At 43.0% G+C, this 20,335-nt stretch overlaps 1 protein-coding gene across 9 annotated transcripts in view; it reads left to right on the top strand.

Moving 5' to 3' along the window:
• Window positions 1-20,335, top strand: part of LOC143292768 (trafficking kinesin-binding protein 1-like) — an 82,628-nt gene that overhangs the window by 10,637 nt on the left and 51,656 nt on the right. Inside the window, exons 1-2 of one of the 9 annotated variants that reach the window (XM_076603322.1) lie at window positions 1,771-1,981; window positions 14,247-15,082. In XM_076603322.1, the coding sequence (XP_076459437.1) occupies window positions 14,974-15,082 (109 nt within the window). In that variant the 5' untranslated portion in view covers window positions 1,771-1,981; window positions 14,247-14,973. Of the gene's footprint in view, window positions 1-1,770; window positions 1,982-4,712; window positions 4,945-13,559; window positions 13,741-14,241; window positions 15,083-20,335 lie in introns of those variants that run through there. The other 8 variants (XM_076603323.1, XM_076603327.1, XM_076603326.1 and 5 more) reach the window with 8 other exon arrangements.

Below are 20,335 nucleotides of genomic sequence, written 5' to 3'. Positions count from 1 at the left end.
GAGAGGATAGGCCTTGACTACTTCCTGGGGGGGATTTTCATTTTATTCGTCACATAAAGCCTTGTATGATTTCGCGGTATTGCAAAAGTGGTTTTGTTGATAATAACCCGACATGTCACATTCATGTCTTGTATTGTGCGCGATTTTGCAATGAATTGAATAGACCCATCAAAGATATCAACCGGGGAGCCATTTCAGTGTCATCCTTGGGAGAAAGCCGTTTGTTAAGTTTGTTTCATTTGTTATATAGCTGTTAACCCGTACTTCTGTCGTATGTGAGCAGTTGATGCATATTTGTATGCACGCATGTACTTAAATATCTACGATGTGCACACACGTGTTGGCCGCATAAAAATAATGCACAGCGGCCCATAGATGATTTGGAATACTGTAGCGCGTCAGCTTGTAGGTGAATTTGTACACGTTGGTAACACAGCAGGAGCAAGCCCTACATATTTGAGCTGCTGGGTCGTCACCATGGCGACTTACAAATAAAGACATCCGATGCGCGTGGACTTCAGTTCGTGATCGCTGCAATATGCACGCTGCGATAGTCCATGTAACTGGTTTGTGGTTTGTGTATTTTTGGCTCTTGTCAGTCTGATCAGACGATCAGGGGCCACATACCTCAACCGCTGCCCTCCCTTCCCCATTGTTTATTCATTTCCACACAGCGTTTGCTCTGATTCCGTACCAAGCCAGTTTGCCGTGTGATGGTAATTAACGTTTGATTTTGTTAAGAGCAGGTCTATATTCAGGGGAATATAACTTTTTTGTGTGTGTGTGTGTGTGTGTGTGTGTGTGTGTGTGAAATTAAAACGTTAGCACGTTTGACACAAGGTGTACATTTATCTGCTTGCTGGTGAAACCGTATTTTGTCGGTATCGTTTGCGTTGATTTGACAGTTCTTACTTCAGTTGCAGTAGGAAAGAATAAACAGTTTGTTCTGTTTGCAAGTTTAGTATTTGGAGCTGCATTTGTCTCCCTGTTTTGGTTGGAGGTAGGTGGGTGAGTGCGTGTTATAAGCTGTAGGCCTATATATTATAACAGAAGAAAAAAGGTAAGATTTTGAGAGTGCTGTTGGCAGCTACCATATATGTAAAACTGCAGTTCCGCGAGCAGAAACTGGCGAGGCAAGAATTGACGCGGCAACAGAAAATGCAAATACATGTTTATCTGTTTGGGCCAGAAAGAAAACAAAGGAAGCAAAAAACAAAAATCAAACGACCCAATCCGGAACTGAGGTGTTTGTAAGCTGTGACATCCAAGCCGTAAAACTAGTTTGGTGACCGACGTCATGCTTGATACCCCCCTCACCCCAACCCCCACTCTGCCCCTTCATTGCCTACCATCTCCCCCCGTCTCATCCACTTCACTCCTTCCTACCATTCCCGCAGGGGGCCTGATGTGAGGAGAGTCGTGACATATACAGGACCTGTTTCAATCGCTTGCGTTTGATTCGTGTATGTGTGATATCGTTGTTTTTTGGGGGGAGGGTGGGGGGTATTGCTGTTTTTAAAAAATAATTTGTGCCAACTTTCACGTTGTGTTTTTATCCACTGCCCGTTTCTTTGGTAGAGATACACACACACACACACACACACACCACACACACACTGTTAGAGCACGCGCGCGCGGACAATGTTATTGACAAGAGGGCGTTTTCTTTTCCTTGTTTCCTCTCCCACCATCTCCCTCTCTCCAGATTCCCATTCACACAGTTAGATACGTCAATTGCATTCAGTTTCTTTGTGCAGTTGTGGGTCCCCAGGTGACGGCAGCCTTCCTTCGTGTCTCTCTGCTGGGTGTCTGTACACCAGTGGAGACGTTTTGTACTTGTTCGACATCAGCCAGCCGTGAAAATTGACGGAAACAAAATTTAATGGAGGAGTGAAGGCAACCAGTTCTTTTTATTGCTGTTGTTGATCTGGTGCTGTTACTGCCGCAGTTGATTTCATCTCGCCTTCTTTGGCATTGAATGGTAAGAGTTGCACACGCACGCATTCACGCGCGCGCGCGCGAGCATATACAAACACACTCATAAATAGGCACCTTAATGCAAAGTGGGTATTGTCATGCTATGTTGAATCAGTTCTCATGGCAGATGTCGTCCTGTTGACATTGTCGGTGGAACCACCAATCGTAAGGTCTTTGAATTAAAGGCTCAAGATGTCACCTGGAAGTTAATTTTCTAACAAAGCATCAGGATCTGGATTTTCGATATTATTTTGTTGTTTTTATGAAGAAAAAATATTGGGAGAGTGAAATATTTCAGTTCGCGAATATACCACTTTGTTTAGAGCTATAACCTGCTACTACCCTTTTTTGCAGTCAGCATGGAGAGACAGATGAACCTTTCCAGAAAATACTGTCACCGGTTGTGTGCTGAACCATCACTGTTTGGGCAGATTATTATTATATACAAAATTAGTTATGAAAAAGATTCGTTTTAAAGGGGCTTAAAGACAAACACAAAATAGTTTAACATACAGTTTTTGTGAATATGAAATGTGCAGAGTTCACGGAAAATGAAATGATCCCTTGTACCAAATTTAGATGTGAGTTTGTGTCCGACACGTTCATAATGATGGTGTGAAATATCTCAGATTTGTACATAGTTAACTGAACTGTGTTTTCTTTTTGTGGTTGACACAAAAAATGTTATGCAGTTATAAGACAAGACACGATTTTTGTTTTATGAATCGAACGGACTGATGTTCGAAGCACTACTTGGATAACTCGGATTTTCTTTTTTCTTTCTTTCGTTTTTCCCCCTGAATTGCGTGTCGTTAAAAAAGTAAAAGCGCAATGCTAGGAAAATAAAACCTCTGGGAATTAGTGTTCTCCTGATTCACATACAAAACATGGAAACTGGACATTAGAGCTAGTTCTATCTCAAGTTATACACTTTCCTCAACAATCCCAATATGGATTTTTAGAAGAAAGATAAGGAAAAGGAATAGGTAAAGTAAAAATACGGCTGAGACTGGGATTATATGAGTATGCACTGCCGCTTTAAACACACACACACACACACACACACACACACACACACACATATATATATATATATATATAATAAACATTTTTCCTCTTGCATCCAACTCAATCCCGTCCATTCATCGGTATAATTTCTATCCATTTTCCTGTTTCCGAACACTTCACATTGGATAGTGACATAGAATGCTCAGGCGTTGGCTCTTACATATAATTTCAGAACCATATCACAAACACCGTGATTTGCAGTCCTCTCTTGAAGCCATGGCTGGCCAAAACATAAATCATTCAGTGTGAGTGAGCGAGCTTGCATGAGTGCGTGCGCGCGCGCGTGCGTGTGAACGCACGTGGATGCGATTACTTATTAATTGATTGTGTCGTATAGTTGAGAGGGAAGAAGTTGGAACGCAGTGAATGGACGAAGAGAGACTGGTAATGAGCTTCCTTTGCGGTCTATGTTTCTTCACTGACATATACTTTTATAAACTCACAACAGACTCCATTGCGTGTGCGCGTGCTCGTGTGCAATGTATGTGGGCGTGTGAAATAATTCAAAGAGGGTTAGAGTATGGGTGCGTGTGTAAGGGTTGTGGCAGCGGAACGTTTATTGAACTTGGAATAAATTGTTTTTAACTAAAACAAATAAGTGTTAATAAATCAACCAAATGGTTCTACTTTGCTGGGCGTGAGAGAGGTTAATAAACAAGAGGCCAACTGAGTTCTTTTCACCGAAGAAGGTTTTCGGGTGTATTGCTGGGGAAATTCCTTTCTTGTGACGACATCAGTAACATGTTGAGGGCCGTTTCCTGTTCAAATACCCTTCAAACAAAGTCGTGACAGAGCGCCACCACCACCACATCCCCCTGTCCCGTCACTCCCACCATCCCCCACTTCCTCACCCCCTAACATCCCCTCTCCGCTCCCGCTCCCCACTCAAGACATCTATATTATAAAGTAGGAATATGGTTAGAAAAACAAAAACAAAACAAATAATGTTGTTTTGATGGCTAACGACACAAACACACGTTGCGCACACGCATTTTCGATCGCTCAAGTGCAGTACAGTTTTTCGATTTTGGATGTGTTCTTGGAAGAATTTGAGTTTCCACGACATGAACTTTTTTTTTTAATGTGATTGCAGTTAGCCTTATTTTTCTTCTTTTTTTTCTTTTTTCTTCTTTTTTTAATAAAGGAATTGGTCATGAGAATTAAATCAGTGCATAATTATGAATTTCAGAGGATATCGTATACGCTCTTGACGAACAGTAGCCAGAACATAGATGTAGAAGGAAATTTGTTACGACCAACTCCGGATATATATATATATATATATTTGTGTGTGTGTGTTCAAGTCGTTGTTTTTCTTAGAGACACTCGATCATTCCGGCCTGTAGATGGCCTGTGTGGTCCGCTGGGCCGTAAACAACATGAAGTGAAGTGACTATGTGCCTCCTGCAAGACGATTTGCATTGAAGCAGTGTCTCACTATGTCAACGACAGCCATAGAAATCGGAGACGACTCTGCCTTTATCGTTTGTGAGTTTGGAATACTTTGGCCTCATCGGTCCGTTGATTGTGCAACTGGCTGCACGTCGAGATATAATAGCCCTTTCTTCCGGCTTGTGAAGTCTGGGCTGCTGCCACGGGGTTTCTTTATGTATACACACAAAAGACCCGACTGGGGTAGAAAGTCGGGGAAAAGCCAAACTGCAGTGCGTTGTGTTTTTTGGGCTGAGCAAGTGCGGTGTATAAGCTTATGTACAGAGCTGCTTGACTGGGGTGAATGGCGCAAGAGGCAGTTCTGCCCCTTAGCTGGCAATCAATCCGCATTCTGCTGTGGGCTCCAGACGACGGTCCGATCGACCCATAGCCCCCAGTACAACGGGAAGTAGGCAGGTACGTCAGGCAGCGCAGTAACATTGCTGACGGGACTGCTCGTTCAGACAGGTGAAGTCCGCAGTGATCGTGTGGTGGTGGTGGTGAGTGTGAAGCGTGAAAGGGTAGATGCCATGTAGCCTGCTTGCTGTTGAAGTGGTAGGTCCACCTATATATATATATATATATATATATATTCTTCTTCTTCTTCTGCGTTCGATGTTTTGGCTGCGTCAGACGGTCACCCCCGTCGCCACGATGTAGCCCACGGTCTTCTCCAGGTCGTGGCGGTCTCCCCAAAGCTGCGCCTGTAGCTCCGTGCCCCCTGGCCAGGTTTGACGCCGTAGAGCTTCATGGGTTGGGCAGTGTTGGAGGATGTGTTCAGGGGTCTGGGGTCCAGTGCCACATGGACACTCATCAGTGTGGGCGATCTTCATACGGTGAAGGTGACTCAGTAGTCGGCAGTGGCCGGTTCTCAGTCTGAAGAGGACAGTCTGCTGGTGTCTCTGGAGCTGGTGGATTGGATCGACACCACTGTTTGCACCCAGCCTTCTCATCCACTGGTTCTGGTAACGGTTGTGGATGATGGTCCTGGCCTCTCTGTAGGTCACGGGGTGGCTGAACTGCTTCATTTTGCTGCCTGCCTTGGAGAGAGCATCGGCCTTTTCGTTCCCCATGACCCCACAGTGAGAAGGAACCCACTGAACAGTGACAGTCGACCGTTTTGAAAGGTCATGAAGGGCTGCTTTGATGTTTGTCAGCTGCTGTTCGTTTCTGGTTGACTGGAGTCCCTGCAGGAGAGATCTGCAGTCAGTGAAGAAGGCTATCTTTGGTGGTGGGTTGACTGACGTCCTGAGGCCTTGTGCAGCATGGAGTAGTGCTGCTGTCTCCGCTCTGTAGTTCGAGGAGATTCTTCCTGTGGGGAAGGCTCCAGGGGTCAGTCTTCCATCTGTGTGCCTGATGAAGATGCCTGCTCCTCCATTCTTCACCGCTCCCTCCGAGGATCCATCTGTGAAGACGTGCGTCCATTCGCTGGGGTTGTACTGAGTCTCAATCATCTCCAATGTCAGAGCTTTCAGCAGGGGAGGGGCTTGGCAGTCCTTTTGGTCGATGCCAGGGACTTTTGTGATGATTGAGACTCCTTCCAGTTGGTCGGCCGGTTCCTCGAAGTCGGGGAGTGTTTCCATCTCGGCAGGGGACGAGGGCAGCAGGTCTTCATGTTGGCGGTGCAGGGTCTTGGAGAGGTGGTTGAAGCTGGTCCGCTTCAGTCTGTTCTTTGTTGGGTGCTTCAGTTTTTCGTGCATTGGGTGAGTTGGCATGCGCAGGAGCTTCTCGCTGTGGATGAAGACTTTTTCCTCTCGTCTATCTTTGAGTGGGTGGAGGCCTGTGTGTTTCTCCATCGCCTGAACTGGAGTCGTCTTTATCCCGCCAGTGATCAGCCGTAGCCCTGCGTTCTGAACTTTGCTCAGGCGGCTTGTGTTGGTTGCTGATGCCGTGGCCCAGGCAGTGCTGCCATACTCCAGGGTTGGCCTGACAGTTCCAGTGTACACCCTCTGCAGTATGCTGCTGTTGGCACCCCAAGAGGTCCCGGCGAGTTTTTTCCGGATGGCCAGTTTTCTGGTTGCTCGTCTCTCGATGTCCTTGAGATGGGGGTTCCATGTCAATCGCTTGTCGAGCTTCACACCCAGGTACATTGGCGTGTCATCCTGTTTCAACTGCATTCCGTTCAGTTTGAGGTGGGAGGTTTCTGACATCGGTGACAGCGAGAAGATTGCTGAGACTGTCTTGGTGGTGTTGATGTCTACTCCCCAGGCAGAGGCCCATGTTCCCACGTGATTGAGTGCTTCCTGCATTCTGTGGCTGGCGGACGTGAGGTATTCCGCAGCACTCCAGGCAGCAAAGTCATCAGCGTGGAGGGCTCTGGAGACATGCTTGGAGATCTTCTCAGCGATGTCGTCGATGAAGATGAGGAAAAGTGTAGGGGAAATGACTCCTCCTTGCGGCACACCTTGCTGTAGAGTGACCTGATGGCTGATATATATATATATATATGTGTGTGTGTGTGTGTGTGTGTGTGTGTGTGTACTGATTACGTCTTCATTTGCGATGACAGGTTTATCAGCATGCGGCAGATCGGGAATAAAACTTGAAAGTTGTTTTTGGGGGGTTGTTTTTGTTTTGTTTCTTTTTTTTAGTATAAACAGTAGAGACGTGTCTGTACACATCCATGTGCCAGTGAACGGGGTGGCCTAACAGACCCAGGGGCCTCATAGGACAAACATAGGAAACGACCCGTTTTTGGATGTTTCCGTGCTGTGAGCCCCCCACCATTTTCATCGTTCGTGTGCGACCAAAAAGCGTTTAGTGGGCGGGGCTAGTGTCAAAGCCGTTCATTTTTTTGTGGAGGTGGGCATGGAACCTGCGGTGGCCAAAACACTCCAGTGCCAGTCATGGTTCTGTTTGTACAGTTTCAGAATTCTAAGGGAACTGCCTAGGATGAAAAACCAGGGTAGTTTGTTTCATTACTGCTGAGTAGTATTGTATCGAGAATTGTTTTTTCTTTAAGAGTTGTAAATGTGTGGCAGGATGTAGAAAGCAGTGTTCCTTTAAGGAAAGAATAAGAATTTTTATTTCTCTTTTTACCCAAGCTGTTGACTGTATCAGTGGCGGTGACTTTACCTGATGTTACAGGTAAACAGCATGCGTATGGTTGATATTGTGTCAGACACAACATATTGTATTGATCGCCCTTGTATTCGTCCTCCGCCCTGTACACACACACACACACACACACACACACACACACACAAAGCTTTTGAAGCGCTATTTCAAAGGACATTTATAATGTATACAAGTAAACAACAGGCACAGGCATGGTGCGTGTGCGAGAGGGAGAGAGAGAGGGAGAGTGTGTGTGTGTGTGTGTGCTTCTATCGGACGTTCTCTCCTCTCTGACTCTGGCTCTATCCCCCCTTCTCCTCTTTCTCCTCTCTCCCCGTCATTGTCACTGTCTTTCCACAGATCTTATGATGTAAATTTATTTGTTGTGGTTGGGCGAATGTATGTGTGTTGCTGTACCTCGAAGGGGCATAGATAAGCACCACAGGGCGAACAGCAGTTAGCACACTTCTGACAACTTGATTGTCAATGAACTGCCATTCCCACACCCTTGTTACCCCCGCACCCGCCATATATATATATATATATATATATATATATATTAGAAAGAGAGAAAAAAATCATAATGTGTTGCGTGTGGGTGTACCTTAAAACCAATGTCAGAATGTCATGTCCTCTGAAATCTCATTTGTTCGGTCGGTTGGTCTTCACGACCGCTGTTTGTCTCTGCATGTGTTCAATAACTGCAGCCTCTTCCGTCTCAGCTCTGCCACTGAGGTAGATGTAGTTCATGTGTAGGGGTGCGGGGTGTGCACTGGTGGTGTGTGTTTCTGAAATCCACCAAACACTGGCGACACTGGTGTGTGTTTCTGAAAGCCACCAAACACTGGCATGGAGCATTGGGGACCTCATTGTTATAACGTGCTTGTTTCATGTTCCCCTTGCGCATGCACACGAAAGGGACTGAAGGCACACGTAAGTCTACCAAAGACACTGTACTCTATACGTTATACAGTCTTTTGGTCAACACACATTTTGACTCATCAGGTGCTGCCGGGATTGGAACCCACCTATCTCCTGGTTCCTTCGGATGGAGGTCCCCACATTCTGCATAACCACAAGGTTGTCGCACCTGTCTTACATTGATTTCTTATCAGTTTCACTGTAGGAATAAGTGGGGTTTTTGTGGTTGTTGTTTGTTTGTTTGTTTGAACTTTTTTGACTCACTTGTGTAAACAAAGTGAGTCTATGTTTTAACCCGGTGTTCGGTTGTGTGTGTGTGTCTGTGTGTCCGTGGTAAACTTTAACATTGACATTTTCTCTGCAAATACTTTGTCAGTTGACACCAAATTAGGCATAAAAATAGGAAAAATTCAGTTCTTTCCAGTCATCTTGTTTAAAACAATATTGCACCTCTGGGATGGGCACACAAAAAATAAAAAATGAAGCCTAATTATATGCAAACTGCATTTACTGTTATATTTATATTTTTTGTATTCTCTAAACTTGGCACTTTGATCTGATATTCTGACACAACAACAAGAGCAGTCATTATTATCATTTTTTGCTCAAACAGGAACTTCTTTTGCTAAGCATGGAAGTTTTATTTATTTTGCATATGTTTTGGTGCAGATAGTAAAAAAGGGAAATTACTCTGTAATTAATGCTAGGGGACTTAATTTGCTTTAAACTGTTCTTTCTCTTCTTAAACATTACATTTTGAAATTATGCTCAATACATAAAAAGCTTGTGTGTTTTACTCTCAGTGTACAGGGCTTTCACTATGTTTATTCGCCCAAGTGGTCTTTTTCGGAAAATACTAAAATCAATACGAGTGGACTTTACAGATCTGTTGGCTGAGCCCTGAAGGTCATGGGCAAAAATCAGTTTCGTACACATATTTATACACATTCAAAGCGCGTGCTCATATTCTTCGCGAACGCGAACGACACCATTTTGTTTCAAGTTGTTGACCTGCCCGTTCAATCCTATATTCAATGGACAATACACGATAACATGTGATGGAAGGTTGGAGAAGGAGACCGTTAAATATTTATTCAGAGAAAGATTTGTGAACGCCTCATCACTTACTGGATTATCCCCCAAACTGCCATAAAAATATCCATAGAATCAGTCGGAATTCACAGTTAAAAATTGTAAATCATGCGAGTTAATACCCTTGAACTGATCACGATGAAACGAAAAAATTTCCAGTCTTGACTTTTCTCAAAATGAAGTCCTTTTCACTTCTTACGAAGTACTTGTAGTTGGCTCTACATGTTATTAGTTTAACAAAATACTAAATTTTCATATCAACTTTAAAACTATAAAACTAGAATGAACATAAAAGAGAAATTGAATCCACCATGTCGTACTACATTCCCGGCGGGTGTAACTAAACTTGTACATTTATCTAGATCTAGTGAAAACGGCTAAATGTTGCAGTGTGATTGTGGCGATAGCCATTAAAAAGAATTTTTTATTGCCCTTAAAGATTTTTTGAATGCCCAAGATAACCAGAATAATATGATTTAAACAGCGTTTTCACTGCGAATACCGCAACTGATTTATCGCTGTTTAAAAAAAGTATCTTCAAATGTTAAATTTTAGAACGTCAGTTAAGGAGCCAACGATAGTGTAATGGATAAGGCAGTATCTTCTCACCCGAACACACGGGGTTCGAATCTGGTTAGGACTTTTTAAAAAATAATAATAATTTTTATATAAACGCGAAGCTTTATAATAACAAATAGAGAACACATTTTAACGATTAGATTTTTTTTTTTTAAGTGTATCACAAGTGAGTCTTGAAGGCCTTGCCTCTCTTGTTGTTTTTGACTGACGGCGTAACTGAGTAAAGTTTGATAAAGAGACAATGCTTGTGGTGTTTGATGAAGAGACGCGATAATGGGAGGAAAAGATAAATATTTAAGTTCATATTTATCAAACGATTTTTCCATGGAGCTCGGGAAACTTGTAGATGTGTTCCGATGAAGCGAAAAGATTTTTTTTTTTTTTTAATAGAAATTGAAATTAATGTCAACCACCCACGGGGTCAGGCGACATCCGGAGCTTGCAAATAACGATAATCTCTTGTTCGGCAGGTGCGTGCGTAATCTTTTCTCTCTGAAAGGTGGCAGCCTTTCTGTATAATATTATATAGTGTGTTCAAGTGTCGACAACGTAGCCTACGTGGTCGTGGAGGCGAGGAACGGCAGATTTAGATCAGGTGCTTGTCAGCCCCCATGTGCTCCCTCATGTGATTGAAGATATCCTGGGTAGTTCTGTGTGGTTCTTTGGTAAACGTTTTCTTTGTTTTCGTTTAGATTTATTTTTTAGACGTTATGGGAACCATTGGATCTGGTCCTATCGTAAAGACAACCAGTGTAGTTCATTTTCACCGATTTTCCGACCCTACAAAAGTTGTGGTCAAACACCGTTCCCCCTACCACCGGCTCAGCCATACTGTTCGTTCCAGATCCAACCGGAACCAGGGTTCCTCCAGTATAGAGTCGTGGAAGTCCGGGAAAGTCTTTGAAAAATGAGAGAATAATTTCTAGTGCTGAAGGGACTAGGGGAGGTGGGGGCGGGGGGGGGGGGGGGGGGGGGGGCGTTCAGGGTGTGTGTTCGCATGTAACATTTGTGGATGGATGTAAGAACAGTTGTCTGGATTGATGGATGAATGGTGTTATGGTGTTTTCTGTTTTGCGAAATGGAAAAAAAGAAAAGAAAAAAAAAGGAGATGAAAAAAACCTTAATAATAGAAATAAAAGTATTTTGGAAAAATGTGGTGAAATTTGAACATTGATTCCAGGGTATCTGCTGATATCTTTCGTAGGCAGTGTAACAGCGGTTTTTTGTTTGTTTTTTGGGTTTTGTTGTTGTTTTGTTTTGTTTTTTGTTGTTTGTTTTTGTTTGTTTTTTGGTGTTGTTTGTTTTGGGGGGTCCAGTTAGGCTTTGTGTTTGGTGTGGAAAACTTTCACTCTGGTGTGGGAGAAGTGTGGAAATCTGTTTGGTCACATATGTTGAGGACGTACAGGTGCATTTTCAAGGGCGCGTGTAATTTCGGTCGGCGTGCATCATCCCACGTTCGTCCACGAATATGTTTTATATCAGGTGTAACAGCCGCTGTGTCCTCATTGTATCGGCCTTGCTGCACGCGTTGATTGAGCGAAGCACGTCGTATTTATAAATGTACACGTAGTACGAAGCCTGTTTTTGAATAGTAGGTAGTGGGTGGTTTTACTGCTGCTTCTCAACACTTTGATTTACACAGGCCGTGATGATCTGGTGTCTGTGTAGTCGTTATCAAAGCCATTCATGTCAATGATCTGTTCGGAAGTCGTGATGATTTTGGTGGTGTGACTTGAATACAGAGACCAGGTACAGGTGTACACACACACACACACACACACACACACACACACACACACACACACACACACACACACACACACACACACACACACACAGAGAGAGAGAGAGAGAGAGAGAGAGAGAGAGAGATTTCTGTCATATTACGACCCCAGTCATTAACCTGGAGCTGGAAAGTCCACGTAAACAATAGGAAGCGAATGCCAGCAGTCAATGTTCACCGTCTTGGGTGGGACTCGGATTAACCAACCATTATTAACTGGCAGTGGGGCTCAGTCATCAGGCAGGCAGGCAGGTAAACGAGCCAGGGGGCAGGCGCTTGATGCAGCAACAACAGTACCTGGTCGGCACTCTGTGGGGTGACTGGTGGGACCAACAGTACATGTGCAGTCAGCAGGTACACGAGGCAGCGGACTGTGCGTTGTGTGCAGAAGATCACGTCCAGGCTGGAGTTCTGTCTCTGCTGATAGGTTGTTTATGCACCTGTTGTGCCTTCAGAAAGATAGATCTATAGGGTGTGTAAATCCTGTAATGTATATATTAATGTGTAAAAATTATGTGTGTGTGTGTGTCACATATTCCTGGCGGAAACATTGCGACTTCGCACATATTGTAGGAAGTCGTAAAAAATAAATGAATATATAAAATTTTAAGATATATATGTGTGTGTGTGTGTGTGTGTGTGTCCTGTGAGCGATTTTCAGGGTGCAGTGTAACGACAGGAACGAAGTGTAACACACCATTAGGTGATTCACAGTTCGTTTAACCTTTTTGACATACTACCCACACCGAGTCAGTATCGGTATTCGGGACACTTTCTATCTGGTTTCGACAGATCAGTACGTTTCAGTGAAGAATTGGGCTGGACGCGTAAAAATTCTCATATAAAAAAAAAAAAGTACTTTTTTTTCCGAATATGACAAGGTGTCAACATTCTCATTCAAGTTCAACAGGGTGGGAATGGTTTCGGATCAGTTACCAACCCTAAAACCAGCGAATAGGTTAAAAATACATTTTCATGTATTTAAGAAAAAAAAAAAAAAGGAGAGGATGAGAACATGGTATGCACCAAAGTTTCATGGGTTTTGTGGGTTGTTGTTTTTTTGTTGGGTTTTTTTTTGTTGTTTTTTTTTTTTTGTTGTTTTGTTTTTGTTGGTTTGTTTTATTAGAGCAAACTTTGATCAAATAGGAAACAACCTTTTCCCCCCACGTTCCTAAATAGTAAATTTTATTTTAAAAAATAAGTAAAACAATATATAGAAGAAGAAGAAATATATGTATGCATGATTTTTTTTTTTTTTTTTTTTTTTTTAAAGTAACAAGAGCGATTTGAGTAGCGTTGCATCGAGTGCACATTTCGCGACACATGTTTCTTTTCCAGAACTGTAAACCGGTAGTCATTTGAGCTGTTGGCTGCAGTCTGCTCGAAGCACGTTATCTGTTACTGTGGCTGCAGTCAACAAACTGGAAAGCAGTCCGGATAGTAGAAATGAAAAGTGTCGGGCAGAGGTTGCCAGGAGGGTCCATTATCAGTTCAGCGGTGACTTCTAGGGCGTTGACGTGTGCTTGTTCAGGAGTGGAGGAATGTCAGTGAGGTCCGTGCAGTGTGCTGTGTACGGTTGACAGCTGATCCGCTGCATGTTGACAAGCCCGCGAGAGCCGAGGGAAGGCCGTGGGCACCGCACCGGGGTACGCTTCTGTTGACTGAGCAGTCAGCTTGCGTGTTGTGGGATTGTTTGCGCACCTTGATCAATCGTGGGCTATTCAGGACGTGTGGCCTCCTTGTACTGTTGAACTCTGTGTGGATTACAGAGCACAACAAAGAATACAAAGGACACAGTTTAGAAGGCGAAGCAAATCTGGAGCAGGTTTTGGGTACATTTTTCTGCCGTTTTGCCGAACATCCACTGTTGTTGTTGTTTGTTTGTTTGTTTTGTTTTGTGTTTTTGTTTTTCAATAATCAAAACTTGGTGTGTGTGTGTGTGTGTGTGTGTGTGTGTGTGTGTGTGTTTGGCTATGTTGAATCAGTAACTGTATCTGACTTATAATCTCACTTAATTATGCCAGGCTGTTAAAAACAAGGAAATTTGAAATCGCTGTCCTCATAAATTCAGACCGTATCATTTTTACAAGTCATCGATTGAATAAGCGAATTAGGAAATCTTCGGTTTCTATATACATTGTAGTGTAAAATAAAAAGGTAAGAAAATTAGTTATAGTATTTATGACAGTGTTTGTGTGTGCGTTGTGTTGTTCAACTTGAACGTTGCTGTTGTCAGTTGTGATTGTTGTTTACGGTATGTAGTGTCCATTGACAGACAAGAGTGTTGTTGTTGTTGTCGTTGTTGTTAAAGTAGCGGGATGCCCGTGTGTCAGTGCAGGATAGTGCGCGCGGCCAGTGAAGTGAGTGCAGCCAGCAGGACACAGGTCAGTGGAGAACACACTCAGCCAGCTGGGTCTCTTTCCAGTTCCTCGTGGTCACCAGCAGGCAGTTGAAGGGAACAGAACACAGATAAGGAGTGGACGTCAGGGTGCGACAAACCAGGACTCATAACAGCTCTGGGCGTGGGCGTGTGGCTGTCTGTCTGCAACACGAAGAGGACTTCATAGAGCCTTGAATGATCTCTGCAACGATACTGTGACAGACACGGACAGTTTTGCCAATTGGGGCTCTGTGACTAGAGCGTGAAATTCTCAAGGAGCGGTTGTATGATTGCTGGTCAAGACAGATCTTCAAAGGCCAAGGATGGGACAAGAAGTCATGTGGAACCCTTCACGGGAATGTAAGAGCTGCACGGAGCCTGCGGGTACCAGCAGTTCATAGCGCAACGACAACTGCCTCGACAAATTAAAGTGCCTTTGTGAACAAGCGGGAGTTGCAGAATCACCACACAAACTTTGTATTCCTGAATTGACACCAGGGACACGTGTACGTGTATAGAAAGTGCTGGGGAAACTGGTGGAACTGAAACTACTACTAGGGATATCACTGATTGGATTCATCACACACACGGACAAGCAGACCCTCCGACAGGAGTGGGGGGTGGGTCAGCCATCAGGGCCGGGAAGCACGTGCTGACGGTATGGGCTGAGCGGGGAGAGCAGCCAATGAGGGAAAGACAAGGTCAAGGACCAGACCATGCCGCTTGCCCAGCCATGATCGCCCCACCGGACAGCTCGGAGGACGATGGGCTTCGTGAGTTGGACGACATTGCAGGTACAGCTACAAGTTTTCATGTTTTTTTCCCGCAGGCTTTCAGTGTAGAAGGCACTCAGCGTATATATCATGCTGTGCAACAGGCTATTTTTGTGTGTGATATCCAGGAAGTGTACATCTTTCTTTCTTTCTTTTTGTATCCAGGGTTCACTGTGACTGTGTTCTTATACTTCATATACTCTTTTGAGAAGGTGTCTGATACCCTTTGTACATTTTGTCTGCGAGAGGGTTTTTTTGGGGGAGGCGAGGGGGGGTGGGGGGGGGGGGGGGGCGAGAGGGGTGCATATGTATATTTATCTACACTGTGTTTTGGAGGCTTTTTGATAGCTTGCGTACATTTTGCTATTGAAAATCTTTACAGCGTACATTTCATGCAGGAAAGGTATTGCATGTGATACCTAGTGTAAACGTGCAGAGTTCGCTTTTTACCATATATGGTTTACCCATGTTTATTTTGACCTTATACACAACGTAATGTGGAGTAGTAGATGTTCTTTGTCTTTTTCATTTTAACAATATTTTGCTGTAGCATGCTGTCTGCACATAGTTTTGCGCGCTTTTTTTTTTTTTTTTTTTTTTTTTGCTTTTTTTTTCCTCATTGTTCACACTTTCAGGTGGCTGTGGCCTTTGTTAAGGCTTTGTTCATTCTTTCATGTTGCTTTGACCTTTGTTAAGGCTTTGTTCATGCTTTCAGGTTGCTACGACCTTTGTGAAGGCTTTGCTCACACTTATGCATTGCTAGGATTTTTTTTTTTTTTTAATCGCTGCTGTTGCCTCTCCTTTCAGCCGCTTCTAATGAATTATGCACTGCACTGTATGCTGCGTTCCTATTGACTGACATTGATCTGCTTTTTGTTTTGCAGGTGCGCTGTGTGTGTGTTTGTCTGTTTGTTCTGACTGCTAGTTATGGATGGTTTGTATTTGTCGATGCTATAGGAAGTGGCATATGAGAGTTGATGGCATATTGTGGCATTGTGTGATGTATGATTTATCATGTAGGAAGACATGGACAAAATTGATTCCTATTTCATTTTCCCTCTTCAGGTTTATTCCGCTGGTTAACAGTGAATGTTTTGTGCTGACACTTCATATTTACGAACTTCAGAAACGGCAAAAATGGTGATATTGTCTGTTACTTTCTAGAGGCTAATGCAATAACTCATGTATGAACTAAACATATGTGTTAATGCTGAATGAGATATTCTGTTACATGTTTCTGAGATTCTCATTTTTCCGTGGCAGTGTGTAGAGTAATAGATCTCTCGTGATTTTTGATTATTATTACCATTTACACTCTTAACACTTACGTTTCACAGCAGTTTGTGTTGGGCAGAAAATTTATATAGATATTTATATATCAAAAGCATTGAAAGTAAGTCGTATTGCTTCTTCTAGGTAAAGACCTGTTTATAGATCTCTCTCTCTCTCTCTCTCTCTCTCTCTTGAATACTTGCTATGTTTGTTGCCATGTACATGATACAAACTTTGAGCCATCGTTTCCGCGTTTCAGCTAATGGTTTTATTACGGGCTGCATGCCGGTGATTTAGGTTCCGTGCAGGTAAGTGTTGTTTACAAAGGTGCTGTCCTCAAATCACAAAAAATCATCCTTGGTTCGTCCGCTGTTGTGATCCTGATCTCTCACACTTTATCACACACACACTCACACAGACACACGCGCGCGCGCTCAAGCAAACAAGCACACACGCATACATTCGAATGCCTACGAACGTGTACACATTATTTTTTTCCCGTGCGCACTACTTATGTTAGGATCTTTTCTCTTTGTTATCGGATCTTTTCCACGGACAATCTGTTTGCACGTTTACGTTGATCGGCTTAGGATCATGTTGTGATGCAATATTGATAACACTGCCTGGTGTTGGTTATCACTTTTCGTTACTCAAAACCAGATAGAAATCTGAATAATACATTAGATTGTGTGCGTTTTTGTTTTCTCAGGATGGTGACACTGTAACACTGGTGTTGGTATCACTTTCCAATTTTCTAAAATGAGATAGATTTTTTTTCTGATGTAAATTTTTATTACCGGTAGTTTGCTTTCGTTTTTGTTTGTTCATGTTTTTGTGACACTCGTGTTGGCTACCTTTTTTCTTTACTCAAAGGGATATAAGAATCGGATTCTTATTTTAATCTGCTCTCTGTCCTCTGTGGCTAAAGGTTGTGGGGTCTGTTGCGGGTCCTTGTCAGATTATGGTAATGATAGTCGTCGTTTCCCCCCGGAACAAAGGACAATTGTTTTTCTGCACAACTGGTGTTGACGGATGGCCTGTGGGAGAGGGCATAAAAGGTTGCAGTACACACAGTACCTCAGTTCTCACTGTGTGTGTGTGGGTGTGTGGAGTTTTGAATGGAGACCATGGACACATTCTGTACGTATTTCTACACGTTTTATTGTTGTTGTCGCTGTTGATGTTCCCTTTCTTTGTAACAGAGTCTCCTTGTCTCGCTGTCTTTCTGATGTTGTTGTTGTTGGGTTTTTGTTTTGTTTTGCTTTTATTACCGTTACGTGCGTGTTTATCGGCGTGAATGTGTGTGTGTGGGCGCGCGCGTGTGAGAGAGAGAGACAGAGAGAATATATGTGTGTGTGTGTGTGTCTGCTCACTGTGTGTTGGTGTTTATGTACGATAAAATGTCATTTTGCCCAAGTATTAAATTGAACTGCACAGAATGAATTACGTGAGCATCAAAAAAAACAAAAACAAACAATAAATAAATTTCACGGTAGATTCTTTACTGTAGAGGGTTTTCAGATAGGTAAGCTCCTCGCTAGTTAGTATTCTAGTTGTTGATAGGATATAATTATGTCGACGTTCTTGTCGGTAATCATTGTTGTGATATCTCATAAAGCTGTTCTCTAGACAGATAGAAAGAAAGAACGAAGGAAAGGTTAAAATATATGAAATTTATGATTGTGCATGAAAATGAAAGTTTGAACAGTATTTTGTCTGCACTCTCGGGTTAAAAATTCAGTGATTGAACAAAACGGATAGACTGTCAGTTTGTCATTAATGAGGACATTTTCCCCATGCGCAGAGGTCACGCTGTGTATCTCTACAATGTTGTGGGTACAGCTGTCGGGTTAATTGTCCGTCAAAAGTGTATAAAAAAAAAAAAGTTTTTTTTTTTGTTTTTTTTTTATAGATAATTTATACACATTCCACTACTGTATTGTGTTTGTGCGGACTGTGTTGGCTTTAAGTGCATGTTACTGATTGTCATCCTCCATGCCCTATTTGGGCCCATTGGGTTTAGTTACACTGGAAAACGTGTGTGTATGCGCGCGCGCGTGTGTGTATGTACGCGCGCGTGTTGGTGTGTGTGTGTGTTTGTGCGTTTAAGTATCACCTTTCCATATACCACATGTAATCGTCCAGACATGAGCTAAACAACCAGCGGGCAAGTGAATGTCTGGATAGCGATTTTGCTATGTTGTTGCGGTATTCAGACTTTATGCTAAGCGTCTTGAAATTGTTTTAGTTCCATACATTCACGCTTTATGTTGACATTCATGCCGGTAAATAAATTTGTGCTGATTGGTGGAATTATTCTTAAAGTGAAATAAAAATAAAACCCCATAGGAATTCATCTGCAAAGACCGTGTTAGCTTGCGGTATGGAAATAGGACAGTGCTCTCCCTTATAATTGTATGCATCAAGGACACGCTCTATTTCCCCACAACGTTTTAATGCAGCTATCGGATTATCCGTGAGAAATGTACAAAAGCAGTATACCCAGTCCATTACTCATATGTGTGCACTGGGGATTACGAGAACCTACCGCTAGTATTTCTTCACCACTATTTTTTGCCCTCACTTTGTTGCTGCTTTGTTATCTCTTTGTGTGTTCTGACTCACTTGTCTCTCTTTGTTTCTGTTTGTGCATACAGTTCATGAGGTAACGTGATAGTATTCTATGCGTGATTGTTTGTTGTTGTTTTTTGTTTGTTTGTAATTTTTTTCCAGCTGTTCTGAATGAACTTCTGCATTCTGTATGCAACCTGGTGTCTGTTTTCCGGGTAGGCTACAAGTGCTAATAACGAATAGTTGACCTTATAATGATAATAGTAATAATAATAATGATAGTAATAACGCCGATAATGATTATAATAATAACAATAATAATAATGATAATAATAATAATAATAATAATAATAACACCATTTCGGGTGTTAATCCATTCGGCCGCTCGCAGTAAGTGCCACTGCCTATTTCTCAACTCAGCCGCAGGCAGAACTCGGCTTGTTGATCCGTATTAACCGCATTATTCCCTCTCGCTAGATCCATAGTCTTTACTGTTGGATGTTTGACCCATTGGATTGAACTTTCTGCTGGCGCTGCCGTTCAGGTATTTTATGCAGCACCCAATCAGGCCGTAATAGACGCTGTTTATGACAGAATTATCGAGTTGCTCTTCCCCACCCCCAACCCCACGCCCCATTGCCCCCCCACCCCTCGCCCCCTTTCTCCCTCTCTCCCTCTCTCTCTCTCTCACACACACACACACACACACACACACACACACACAGATATACACATACACACGCACGCATCGACAGAGAGAGACAGACAGAGAGCTCAGCTGTCACCAGTAACAGAGCCCGTACGACCATTACTTGACAGACACTTCACCTGTTTCTGACCATAACAAGATATCAGCACGAAAAACAACAACAACAACAACAACAACAAAAACAACCGAAGTTAAAAGCCAGTCTGGTTTAAATACACAATCTGTCCACGCGAACAGTTGCCAAAGTTCACAGCCTCAGTTTCACTCTGCCCCAGGGCAGCTTGAAGTCGTTCAGTGACTACTCATCCGTTTCAACACGAAAACAGTGTCAACCGTAGGGGGTTAGACTGACCGAACACACCGTTTCTCTCTCATCTCCCCGCGTCCATCCGCATGCCCGTCCGAGTCTGTATGTCTGTGTGCTTGTCTTTGATTCGTTTTTGTTTTCTCTCTTTCTCTGCCCCTTCACCAACAGACTCCACCCCTTCTTTCTCTGGCAGTAGGATAAACATCCCACGTGGTTTTCGAAAGGCGCATTAGACATAGTATTTGCTGTGCTGTGGGGTATTATTATGATAATTATTATTGTAATTATAATATATATGAAAATATTATTGTGATTATAATTGCCTTTTTTTTTTTTTAACTACAATTATTCTTGCTTTATTATTGTCGTTGGTGTTATTGTATCAACTGATGTAACCACTGTACATTCGTAAGTA

Source organism: Babylonia areolata, chromosome 18, assembly GCF_041734735.1.
Source record: "Babylonia areolata isolate BAREFJ2019XMU chromosome 18, ASM4173473v1, whole genome shotgun sequence".
Taxonomy (NCBI): Eukaryota; Metazoa; Mollusca; class Gastropoda; order Neogastropoda; family Buccinidae; genus Babylonia; species Babylonia areolata.
The sequence above is the reverse complement of the archived record's forward strand: the minus strand, read 5'-3'. Positions and strand labels throughout refer to the sequence as shown.